This window comes from Plecotus auritus (genome assembly GCF_963455305.1).
Source record: "Plecotus auritus genome assembly, chromosome: 4".
In the NCBI taxonomy this organism is placed as follows: Eukaryota; Metazoa; Chordata; class Mammalia; order Chiroptera; family Vespertilionidae; genus Plecotus; species Plecotus auritus.
The window spans coordinates 178,791,660-178,804,645 of NC_137775.1; the positions used below are offsets into that span (position 1 = coordinate 178,791,660).

The window sequence follows — 12,986 nt, forward strand, 5'->3', positions numbered from 1 at the left end:
TCACATTAAGTACCATGGAATAAAGGAAATAACTAATAGATATTGGTGCTTAACTTGAGAATGACTTCAGGATTACTAAAAACCTGTTTAAATTTATAACTTACATTCATACTTATTTGAAAAATCAAAAATAAAAACATACTACACATCATGCTGCACCTCATGATGAAAAACTTTATTCTGCATCAAGGTGTCTGGAAAATGAAGCTGCATTTGGGCACATTACAAATGAGGAATGATCCATATGCGGTGAGTGCAAACTCAGAGTTATTTTCTAGCTATTACCAGATACTCCATTACCAACGCTTAATTCAAAGTAACACATGATTTGCCACACTAAATAAAAGGCTAGAAGTGAAATATGACAGAATTTAAACCAGCAGATATAAATGCAGCACCTATTTGTATTTTTTAAAAAACAACTCATCAAATATTGGCAAAATCAAATACTGAGGAAGAGTTCTGGCCATAAGCACATCTCACCTAAAAACCAACCCGAAAGCCAGTCCATGATTATTTTTTTAAACAATTTGCTGGGGGGGGGGGGGGGGATTATGAATGCTAGATGAATTCAGTGACAAAAAGGGCACTTTTTGGCTAACACTACAAAATAAACTGGTTTTCGGAAAACATTTAGGAAAACATTTCAAGTCATTTCCAAAATGTCTGATACACTGATCATCAGAAGAACTTACCTAGTCTGTAGAAATTCATTTTGAAATACAAATGAGGCAAAATGATTTTTTAAGGGTTGTTATATATGTCCTTCAGATCCATGTAGTGTGATGACTGTGATCCTTTTATGAACAAAAAGCAACACAATTCTGAGAGCACTGTGGCCTTGGAGACCACCCACACCCACATAATTGTACATACTGGGCTTTGCCATCAAGTTACAGAATGGGCAAATGAGTTCAGGTCAAAGGTTATCACAGTCATTCAAATTATATTCCAAAAATTGTTTTCTTACAATAACTGGTTGCACAGAATACAGAAATCCTGCTGTATTTAATGTAATATTTCAGGTGGCCTTTCCTTTTTATCATTGTTTAAAAATCTTCAAAACAGCTTAGTGAGGCTCATGGCAGTGCCTGGCACATGCAGATATAGCTTTTTATGGCCTTCAAACACTCACACTATCTGACTGCCCCATTGGTCTTCGCAAGCAACTCTTCTGGGGTCTGCTCAAAGGGTAAACCAACTGCTCTGAGGCGGATTGGCAAACTAAGCATCCTGTAAGACAAGCTGGGGCTTGCTTTTGCCAATCAGTTTCAAGTCCACAGGGGCTGCACGTCTCCATTAGGTAGTGATAGTCAGAAGCACAAAGCAATTAGCACTCAATCACTTAGCCAAACAAAAAACACTGAAGCCATTTAAACTAGCCATTCCAAAACTTCCTGTGACCACTTTGCTCTGTTAGTACCATCAAAAACTTTCCCTACCACAAACAAAAAATAAATGGTATTGCTGCTCTCCAAATATAGGCACTGCTCCATGTCACTGGACATTTATTGGATTTTCCAACTAAAAACTGTCAAAAAGCCTCAAAAACCTGAAATTAATTTTCCAGCTTGACTGTCACCAGTCAGAAGTAAAAAAATTTTTTTCAGTTATTTGCCTGTTAGCTAATTAAATTTTATTTTTAAAAAACAGTTGGACTTTTATCTTTATAAAGTATATAAAATTTTCAAAAAAACCCACAAAATTTGCTTTCATTGCATTACTGAATACCTGAGGTAGTTGAGTAAAAATGCACATTTAATACCCCTGCCAACACCATTCAGCACTTCCCTTAGGTTATTCATGTTAGTGTTAGATAAAAATAAAACAAGTTTTTCTATGTTGATACCTTAACATTTAAGTTCCTATAATAATTATATTCTCACTTAGGAGCAGTCTATTTTTATTTGATGAATTTAGTGAGTGCATCACTAAGCCAATTTCTTGCATAAATGGGAACATTAAGAAAAATTAGAAAAGTTTTACACTGAAAATACAACAAAAGGGAAGTGCAGAGCTCCTCTTTTCCTCCCTCCCCCTTATTTGTTTCTTTTTAAAGCTGGGTGTCACACATTTCAGAGAGCATAAAGTATACATTCTCACAGAGACAGGAGTTCGAACGTTGCCTGGTCCTCAGAAACAACTGGCTAGGTAAAAACTTGTGCATGTGATTCTGGATGGGGGGTCAGCCGCCCGTCTGTTGGTTAAGCAATCTGTCTTTGGTTTGGCATCTGCCTCTGTGGTGGGCTGTTTCCTGAGCCTTTACTTCCGTCTTGACTGCGGTGGTCCACTTTGCAGAGCTCTCTGCTGTTGGTGCTGCTTTACCTGAGTCAGAATTTCCTGAATTTTCCTCTGGGCAACCTACAGAAGGAGAGAGTTTTGAAATTTCCACCTGATCAAAGATTACTCGAAGTTGGATTACTTTTCCATTTCAAAAACTTCAAACAGAAGTTTATTTGAAGATTAATTATCCATACTAATTAGTTTGCTAGTAGTCTCTGAAGTCACCTGCTAAAAGGAATTAAGTGTTTGGCAAGAGAATCAATGGGCCCACCTGGAGGCATAGGACACAGAGCTGTTTCTGGGGAAGGGTCTGGGGAAGGGGCCATGTCCAGCTGTGAGGGTGGCAAGAAGATGAACGAGGAAGATAAGGCATTCAAGGAAAAGCATAAATAGAAGAAACTTAGGATCAAAGTGCTTCCTGGCCATTAGTGGAATCAAGAAATCTGGCGAAAGTGAGCCAGTCCTTGGGCCTGAGGCAATTCCATTTGTTTTAACATCTGAATTCCCTGTCATAACGTCTGTTGCCACCTGTAAGCTAGAACGAAGTGTTGTTTTGGAGCCTGTGGTACTTTTAAGAAAAAACTTTTGTTAATAGTAATAATGCAGTGACTCATCTCTTTAGTTCTTCTCACTCAGCCATTTTTAACTTAGCTGTGAGGTCAAAGTAGACCCAGCCTAGAGTCCGGTCAGAGTGTGTTCTTAGTCTTTTTTCTATCCCGAATTCTGTACCACCTGGAATTAAACCAACTCATATGAAAACATAAATCCATTTAAAAAAATTTTTAAGTGTTTGGTACCTACAGGAAAATTGCTTCCATTTGGGAAAAAAGCATTAGAGCTTGCTTATCACATCAGAACCCACTTGCCTGGCAAGCATAGAAGTGACCAGTTATTTTGACCACCACTTGATCATTCTCATCAGGCGTCTGGTCACGAGGGACAACAACTTCTGCACTAGATAAATTCTGGAGCTCATTCACCTGAAAAAGATAAATACAAATCATGTTAAGTTTTGTTTTGTCTTTTGTTACCATTTCCTGAGCACTTACTATGCCAAACACTAACTATGGCTTTACAAATTTCACCCAATCCACTAATGATTCTGTCCGGTTAGTAATACTGTCCCCATTGCGAGATGATGAAAACCAAGGCTTAAGGAAAGAAACTGACTTGCCCAAAGTCACACAAGTGAATGACAGAACCAAATTCAAACCCTCAGAGTCTGCTTCCAAAGTGTACGCTCTCAATCACTTCTAAATTGTAAATAGCTTTGAAAATGACTTAGTTACATGTATTAAATCTGGGAAACATTTTTTTTTCAGTTAGAGTTACAAGTTATAAAAGATGAAATTAAAATTTTTCTTCTCATGTCATTGTGCAATAAAAATTAAAAGCTGTTATGTAAACAGAAAAATGCTAAATGCCCCTTATAAATGAGTTTTCTCACACAAAGTGGTCTGAAAGAGAGGCATTACTTTCACCAGTAGCTGACACCAACACTCAGGAGGAACAAAAGACAGTCTTCTCCAAACCTTGGCCCAGATGGTCCTGCTTTTTATAAATTAGCCAAAATTCAGAGACTTGGAACTCCTAAGTACCTTTCAATGCTCTCCCTTTCATACCACTGCACAGGTTTTGCTGAAGTACTTGCCGTTTTGCCTCCTTTTCCAATAACTCTGCCAGCAGCAAAGGATGGCACTCTGATATGAGCTTCAAGTTTCACCTCTTCTTTAGGACTAACAAAGTTTTCTTCTTTAATTTTCCCATAAATTCTTCCCTGAGCCTACAGATGAGAACATAGCCTATCAATCAGTGTCATTCATGTAGGAGACAAAAAGTCCTTTAACATTAAAAATGGCCCAAGTCTACTGGAGTAGTCCTTTGCCAGTGATACGTCTGCATTTGATAGATTGAAGATTGCATAGGAGACTGAGAAGTTAGGAAGCCCTGGAAAAGGTTGACCGGAATTGCATGTCACAGATGAGTCAATTGAATGATTGATGAAAGAATGAACCATATTCTTTAGACAAAAGTTAAAGGAGTTAATTAGTAGTCATCCTAACTAAGAATAAATCACTTTTGTGGGCAAATGGTCATTTGCTCTCCATCTGAAAGGTAAAACCTCTCCTCCAGGCAATAAGAAAGTAATATTTTTCCTGAGCAGAAGAGACTTAGGGAAGAACTACAGAGCCAGCTGTGCTAGGCTCACAGGAAGCCAGCTCTTGTCTAAATGGGCCAGTGAGAAACCTGCTGAGAGGAATAGTTTGTTTTTTTCCTGTTAACCAGGTGGTTTCTACTTTGAATAAGACTACAAAAAGTTAACACATACTTCTGATATTTACAGTCAGCACATCCTGTCACCTACTGCATACAACTAGAAGTTACACATAAGAAACCTCCCCTATGGTGTATTACCATTAGTTTGCTCTGCTCTATACCAAAGGAAAAAAGTCAGAGTTAAGTTTAATTGGACAAGATTAACTAGAGAGACGATGAACTGGGGCTAACAGTTAATCCAAGGGTAGGAGGAAAAGGCATTTTAATTCAAGTTTATGGCTTCTCAGGGGCAAGGAAAATTTGAGAACAAGTTTTCCAAGGCATATTAACCAGGCAGGTTTGTAAATTTCAGCATTAAGGGCTCACCTTCACATATAACAAAGCATTGAGCAAATTCTCTTTCGGGAGACAGGTAAATCCAAAAACCACTAAAGAACTCTCAAAACAAAGGCTTTGGTTTTGAAATGTAATTGGGGGTTTGTTTCTACTCTTTTTAAAATTTAATTTATTGGGGTTACATTGGTCAGAAAACTTAGGTTTCAAGTATACAGTTCTAGTAATTTTTGTAAGATTGTATTTGCGCCAAACTGACCACGGTGGCTGGCGAGCAAGATCTCAAATACTCCTCTACTCCGTCCTTAGTCTTAGAAATTTCCATCCAGAAATTATTTCTACTGAGTATTAGATACATTTAAGGGAGAAGCCAGGTTAGAGTTCCTGAAAAGAAGGCATTCATATTCACATCTATTCATTTGCTACCTGTGCACAGACTCCAGAGCACATACCTTGAACTGGGCCTCCGGTGGCCCAGTTATAATCACCATCCTCACTTTCGCATCTGGTGCTTCGGCCGGAGCAATCTGGAATAGACCCATCAAGGGGTTATGATGGAAAGGTTACACAAACCAGCCTGACATTTGCACCTGACTTAGTGATATGTAGAAAGCCTTTCGGAAGGAAGTTATGAAGAGACAGTAATTAATATGGGTTTACTAGTTATTGCTCCTGCCATTCACTTGTCCTTACACTATGCCTCGTCCTAATGTAAAAGTCCATTTGCAGCCCCTCAGCTAATCCTCACTACATCCTGACAAGGTATTGCCTCTACTTAACATATGGGCAGATGGAAGGCTGGAGCAGTTGTGTTACCTGGGCCATGATCACACAGCGAAGAGAGGGGGAGGGAGAGTTGGATCTGTATCTCCACCGCCCATGCCCCTATCACTACACCACTGCTACTCAGAGTGTGGTCTCTGGCCCTCGTGCATCAGAGCCCCCCAAGTGTCCAGTGTGAGCAAGAAACTGAGTAATTCACAAATTTAGACAACTGGTAAATTCCCTCCAAGTACTGTCACTGAGTACCATATAAAGTAAAGTAACTTCAGGATAGACTGTACCTTCAAATTATGAGGTATCAAGAAGACTCATGTTTCTGTAACTGACTGTATTTAAAGCTCCAGGGCAGCCACAGTTGGCAGAACAGTACCTTAATAGAAGCTCCTGCAAAGCGAGAAAGCTGTTTGATATGCTGCCCCTGCTTGCCAATAATGGCACCGACAGATAAGGCTGGGATAAACAGATGAACAGTCTCCGTTTCTGATTGCTGTCGGAAAAGAAACACAGGACATTCATGCTTGTTGCATACAATCAGGCTATTATCGGTGGCATAGGGATGGGGGCTTCGCATACAGCAGGAATACTGGGACAGTTGTAGGAAAACCACTGCAGTAAACTGACATGAGTTTACCTAACAGGTCGAGAAAATCTTATTTATATACTCATCCTGAAAGCACTTGCATCTAAATTATCACGTCTGTACACAATTTTCTTAAACTTTAAAATGTCACCAAATTATAGATTTAAAAGTTCTATAAATGTTACAAAGTTTAAATGTATTGGAATAGAGGCACAGATTATGTTTACAATGAAGACTCCCCCATCACTATATCCAAGGAAGATTCTTAACAAGTAAAGTTATGAGAATAATATCACATCACAGCAAAGTCAACAAAAAAATCCACTGTTCCTTCACCTTAACCTGACAGTTATTTCGTTATATCTGAGGATACTACTTGAAAGACCTTCACCTGGCCAGGTGGTTCAGTTGGTTGGAGCGTTGTCCCATATACCAAAAAAAGATTGTGGGTTTGATTCCTGGTCCTGGCACATAGGATCTCTGGTAGGTGTGTACAGGAGACAACCAATCTGTGTGTCTCTCACATTGATGTTTCTCTTCCCCCCACCCCTTCCATTCTCTAAAAAAAAAATAAAAAAATAGAAAATATATCCTCGGGTGAGGATTAACAAAAAATAAAAATTTAAAAAAACCATGACCTGGCTGATGTGGCCCAGCTGGTTGGAGTGCCATCCCATGCAATGGAAGATGGTGGGTTCAATCCCCAATCAGGGCACATCCCCAGGTTGTGGGTTCCACCTCCAGGTGGGGCGTGTACAGAGGCAACCGATCGATGTATCTCTTATGTCTGTCTGTCTATAGCCTCAAGTGAACATTAAATACCTTCAGAAAGTCTGGTTTCCAATTTTTCACTAATTCATGTAAAGTCTTTAAACATAAATCTTGTGCCCTTGTACAAATGCTTCTAAAAATTTATGTAATAGAAATGCTGTATCAGAGCATAACCATTTAAAACTGACAGATATTTCTAAATTCTCATGCTAATAAATGTATCTTGCAGTCAGTATATTAAGGGGGTATTTTAGTTTAAACCATGCCTTTCACACTTAAGAAAAACACAGCAATGTATGATTCTAGACCCCACACCTAGTTTTCTACAAATGAAAATCATCTAAACTCTGCTTATCTTGAGTTTGTTCCTTTATAGCCGCACCATGTACCTCCTATTTCCTGTAAGAGAACCTAAAGTTCAACTCCAGGAAATATCCTTACTAAAAACCACTGGATTTTTCTCTGAGTACTGGATTTTGTTTCTTCAGCATCTGTCTAAATAGACACACTATATTCTTTATAGCTTGGTATTTCTTTGGTATTCCCTATGTTTCCCAGGATGTCATAACACACACAACATAGTTGTCAGCTAAATGAAGTCTTGTAGCTCTAGAGCAGTGGTTCTCAACCTTCCTAATGCCGCGACCCTTTAATACAGTTCCTCATGTTGTGGTGACCCCCAACCATAAAATTATTTTCGTTGCTACTTCATGACTAATTTTGCTACTGTTAATGAATCGTAATGTAAATATCTGTGTTTTCCGATGGTCTTAGGCTCTACAGCAGCAGTTCTCAACCTGTGGGTCACAACCCACAGATTGAGAACCGCTAGCATGGTCGCCTAAGACCATCGGAAAACACAGATATTTACATTACGATTCATAACTGTATTAAAAGGTCGCGGCATTAGGAAGGTTGAGAACCACTGCTCTAGAGCATTCTTAGAATAAACATCAGAGGACTGCCTTATCACTAAACTCTTTTTTTTTTTTTTTTTTTTTTTTTTTAATCATTAAACTCTTGCCTGTGGAGATCTGTAATAGGGGCTTGTCGTGCACAGCTTGGTCCGGTGACTACTATTGCTATCCATCAGTGAAGAACATCAAATAAGATTACTTCATTCTTCAGTATTTCCAAGTCATAAGAACCATGCCTTTTTTCGGAAAGCACCATACCTCAGACTGCCAGTGTGTTATGCAGTTAGCACACGCCATTTATTCCTGAGGGACCCTTTAAGGCTTATCGTATTTTAATAACTAGATAGACCAACTGAATTAATGCTGACACTGACCATAAACTGTTCAATGCCAGCATCTATTACCAGCATCCTCTCGGTGCATGAGATGACACTCAACCAATGGAGCCACACTGGCCAGGGCTTAACCAATTTTTATTTTTTTTTAATATATTTTATTGATTTTTTTATAGAGAGGAAGGGAGAGGGATAGAGAGTTAGAAACATCGATGAGAGAAACATCGATCAGCTGCCTCCTGCACACCCCCTACTGAGGATGTGCCCGCAACCAAGGTACATGCCCTTGACCAGATTTGAACCCGGGACCCTTCAGTCTGCAGGCCGGTGCTCTATCCACTGAGCCAAACCAGCCAGGGCAATTTTTCTTTTTTTTAAGTAAAGCTAGGACCTAAATATTTTACGTCACTGAGAACATCCATACCATGTTCTTCTGAATTATATACTTTTTGAGGGGAGAGGAGTTTGGCAGTGATAAAGACCTCTTAAATGATCAGCCTAAATCTAAAGGTGTAACTCGCTCAGAACTGTCCCACTGTATTTTGCCATGACTATAATTATTTTTTTCTGGGCCTTGTTCCAGTAAGATTTTATGCTGCTTACAAAGTACACATAACCTAAAAAGATAAAACAAAGGTGAAGAAATAAGAGCATAGAGACCTGAACAGAAGAGATAAGATGAAGCCAGAAATGCTATTACACAAATTTGACTCAGCTTCTTACCAGCTAATTAAAAGAAGAAAAAAATCAGTTGCATGATTTACTGTGTCTATAAGAGAAAAATTTCATTTGCTTAGTAAACACTGCTTTTCCTGTGACTGATCCCGGATAGCGACTAGTGAATGTCCTCAGAGGATGAAGGTAACAGGCATCATCCTTCGAGCGTGAGTCCAGCCAGCAGAGCTCCAGCATGTGTCAGCCTGGAAAATACTGAAGACCACTGCTCGGAGGCAAAGACGATGTCGTCAAAACTCGAAGGCTGAACAAAAGCGAAATCATCTTTCCACCAGTGATGAAAGGCTATCGGTGCATTCGTTTTGTTGAGGTGTTGGGGGTTTAAGAGAAAAGTTGTGTCAAGTTTGGAAAAGGAATGTGGTCAATAGAGAAGTTCCAAAGGACCAAAACCGAACAGTAAGAAGGGACAGACCTGAAGGAAGAATCAGTATGTAGACAGAAATGTGCTCTGCACGGGGATGAAACAGAAGCAGCAGAACCTGTCAAATACAAAAGGCATCCGAGGGAAGCAGACAGCACCCCAGGAGGTGGTGCCCAGCCTGACAGTGACGTGTCCTCTTGGCACCTTAATAAAAAGTTGACTCATCAGATGCCTTGATGAAGACATTTCTGAACATCGCCCAATTCCCTCTGCTCCAATTCCATATCCACCAGGCATCTCCCTGACCCTAAATTATTTTTAAAGGAAATTTTCCTCTGAGAATATAAGGCACCTCACATAAACATCCTGTCCCCTTGACAATCATGATACTGGCTCTCTGGTACAAAGCATTCTTACATGGGATTCAGCATAGTAAGCCATGTTTTTGGGACTCGGGCTGTAAGATAAGCAGATAACTTCATGTTTACTTACAAAACTAAAACCAGAACAATGGGTATGATAAGCCTCTTCCACCTGTGAATTCAAGTCGCGAGATGGAGCTTGATAAAACTCATCAACCTTGCCCTTGCTGTTACACACTCTGCGTTTAAGTTCATGTTAGCTGCATTATCTCAAACCTTTTCCTAAACCTTCAGAGGTGAAGGATATTCACAGGACACAAGCTGCTTCCCAGTGGATTTCTGCCAGATGCCTATCGGCAGAACTTCCTTTGGAGTTGTTGGCAGACTCTATGTTAGAGCTTGAAAAAACAAAAGAACAAAGCTGCTCAACTGAAAGTTTGCATAACTGGTGCAGTCTGCCAATGAGTAATTCCTAATCATCTATGATACAAGAATGAGCTAACAGTAAGGTTAAGTGTATTTACTTTGTGGGGAACAGAACCTAAGACATGACAAAGGCATGGAGACGTGCATGCCAGCCAACAAGAGCAGCCTGCAGGAACCTGGAGGGGCGCCAGTGTTTTCCTTGGGCTTGTAAAATAGATACTCCTGGGTTTCTTTGTTTTGTTTGTTTTGTTTTAATGGATTTTGGTCTGGAACTGGAATTGAGTTTACTCAACTCCATGACCTGAAAAGAATATTGAAATCTTAAAAACAGAAAACAAAAGGGCAAAGAAACTTTCCCCCCATAACAAGTTATCAGGGCCTCTTAGAGGTAATTAATGTGTGCAAGGGATTATTTACTTTGAAATTGTTTACTGACAAAAGAGCTGTACCCATAGTAAGAAATCCTCAGAAGGACTCAGAGACTCCACGAAACAGCCATCTGATCTAAAAGTTCCTTTCAACTCCTATTTTGTGTCTTGAAGAGCACCTTAAACTAGCTAAGACCTAAGGAACTGCTCACCTTTCTTGCCTCTTCCATAAGCAGCAATTTTATGGAAGTTAGCAATTTTAAGATGATGCTATTATTTGGAGACTTTTGGGAAGACTCCAAAGGCACTACCAAAATTAAGACAACAGCACTTGGTCTAACTTCTGCCAACCCCAAAGCAAGCTGCCAACACTGACAAGCTATGGATGTTGCTGTGTGGGTGACGCTGTGTGCCAACTCCAGCTCTTGCTCTGCTCACTAGCTGCCAATTGCCTCTTCCCTACTGTTTGAGCATTTCTGAAAGGAGCATTTCCTGTCATTTATAAACTCGAAGTTTGCCAATTAAGTACTGCATGAGCCAGCTGCTAGGCGGAACTGCAGACTTTTTGTCTGTTGGAAGAACCAACTCTTCGGCTCTATAGGAATAATCAACTTGGCAGGTTCCAGGGAGAAGAGTATGAACAGAGGCAAGGAATTTATCCAAAGATAAGCTGCATCCATTCTATCATACTACAAAGCAGAAGTGAGCAAACAGGAGGGAAAAGAAAATGAACCAACTATAAAAGAAAGAGGAAGCACTACATAAAAAGTCAGATTCTTTGAAACATTCTGTCATCAAAACTTACTCCTTGCCAGGCAATATACACGTAAAGTAAAAGCAGAGATTTACTGCCAACTACAGGGCATCATGGATGAAGAGCTGACTTAGTAACTGATTTCCGTAGGGGAGCTTCTAAGGAGCAGCAGGCTTCTCCGCAGCAGCGGTGGCTCCTGGCCGTGGTAAATGCCTGCCAGCCTTTCACTCTCTAGCGAGCGTTTAAAAAATATCCCATACCTTCCATATTATGTTCTTCAGAAGAAGAAAAATGAAGCCAAAGGGAATAAAAGGACTGCAGGAAGCAATGGCAAGCAAAAAAATAAAGCTTTGGTAAATTTCACTATTGCCTTTAAAAATAGTAGTTGGGGTATTTGTGTTTCAAAAAGGGGTGACCACTTATTAGTGATTTGGGTTTAGAAAAAGAACAGTCTACTAATACAGTAAAGGCATAGCTATTCCAACTAAGTATTCCTCCCCCGTGAAGTTATATCCTAAAACAAAACTGCTAAAGAATTGTTCTCTCAAACATTAAGCCAAAAAATTCCCTGACAGTTATTTGGAAGTAGACTTGATGCTAACTGGTATCCAGAGACAGTTCGATTCTCTGACAATGGTGTTTTCCTTTTATTCAATGAAAATAATCGGCACGAGTGGAACGAGAACATGGAATTTTCTCCTCCAGAATTAATTTAAGAGTCTCCTGGTTTGCGGGGGGTGGCGGGGCGGGGGAAGGGGGGGCGCGGTAGAGAGGTGGGAGGACCTTAAAAGTTTACCTCCTCCCTTCCAAGCGCCGAAGAGATCCCTTTAACATGCAATACTGCTAAGTCCAGGGCGCAAATAGCCATCCCTGACACCTGCTCATCTCTTTAGTTACAGACTCAGTTTCCCAGCTTCTCTTGCAGGTCGAAGTGGACAGGTATTACGTTCCAGCAAACAGGATACCAGTGGAAGTGTGAAAAGCTACCTTCAGGCAGCCTCTTTAAATGAGGTGACTTCCAATTTTGATCCTTCATCCTTCTTGCTGGCTGGAATCAGACTCAATGGTTGGAACCTGAGCGGTCACCCTGGACCAGGAGACGGTGTGATAAGCCAACAGGTGGCTGGCCCTAGATGATATAGCAGAGCTACCACCCGAGCTACTTGGATTATCTGCCCTCCGACTCTTCTCTTAAAAAAGGAAAATTCATTTTAACCACATTTTTTCACTCCAAACACACAGCCAAACCTACTCTTGATACAGCATGCCAAAATCTAGAAGCATGAGAACAGACAGATGGCAGCATCCCACAGACAGCTTTGGCCTGATAGTTGCCTATGGGTTGGAATGACAGGTGAGAGAAAGGGGGGGAGGGGGGCAGGGAGAGTTTTCTCACTATGCTTTAAATAAAGCCTGAAACAAGTTAGAAAGAGGGACATATGAGTGGTGTGTTTATGCTTATCCTAAATATTGTCTCCCACGCATTAGTCTTGATAGGAGATATACTTTTCCAACATTTAAGTTCACAGACTAGTAAACACGCTTTCCAGACCAGAACAGCAGTTCCTGACAATGAATGGGCAACAAAAAGCTCCTGACGACCCTTACAAAACCACAAGCTCTGAGCCTCCATCTACTCCGACTGAGATTCTGATTCATTTAAGTCCAAGGTGGGGCACAGTAAGAAACAGGGCAGCTGTT

General features: G+C 40.3%; 1 protein-coding gene across 1 annotated transcript in view; it reads right to left on the minus strand.

Annotated features, from left to right (window-relative positions):
- Positions 1 to 621: 621 nt before the first annotated feature.
- IGF2BP3 (insulin like growth factor 2 mRNA binding protein 3) overlaps positions 622 to 12,986 on the minus strand; it is a gene marked incomplete at its 5' end in the record, with an annotated part of 103,260 nt that continues 90,895 nt past the window's right edge. Inside the window, 5 exons of the mRNA XM_080663386.1 lie at positions 622 to 2,361; positions 3,150 to 3,263; positions 3,935 to 4,066; positions 5,346 to 5,420; positions 6,047 to 6,163. Coding sequence (XP_080519512.1) covers positions 2,263 to 2,361; positions 3,150 to 3,263; positions 3,935 to 4,066; positions 5,346 to 5,420; positions 6,047 to 6,163 — 537 coding nt within the window. The 3' untranslated portion in view covers positions 622 to 2,262. The remainder of the gene's footprint in view (positions 2,362 to 3,149; positions 3,264 to 3,934; positions 4,067 to 5,345; positions 5,421 to 6,046; positions 6,164 to 12,986) is intronic.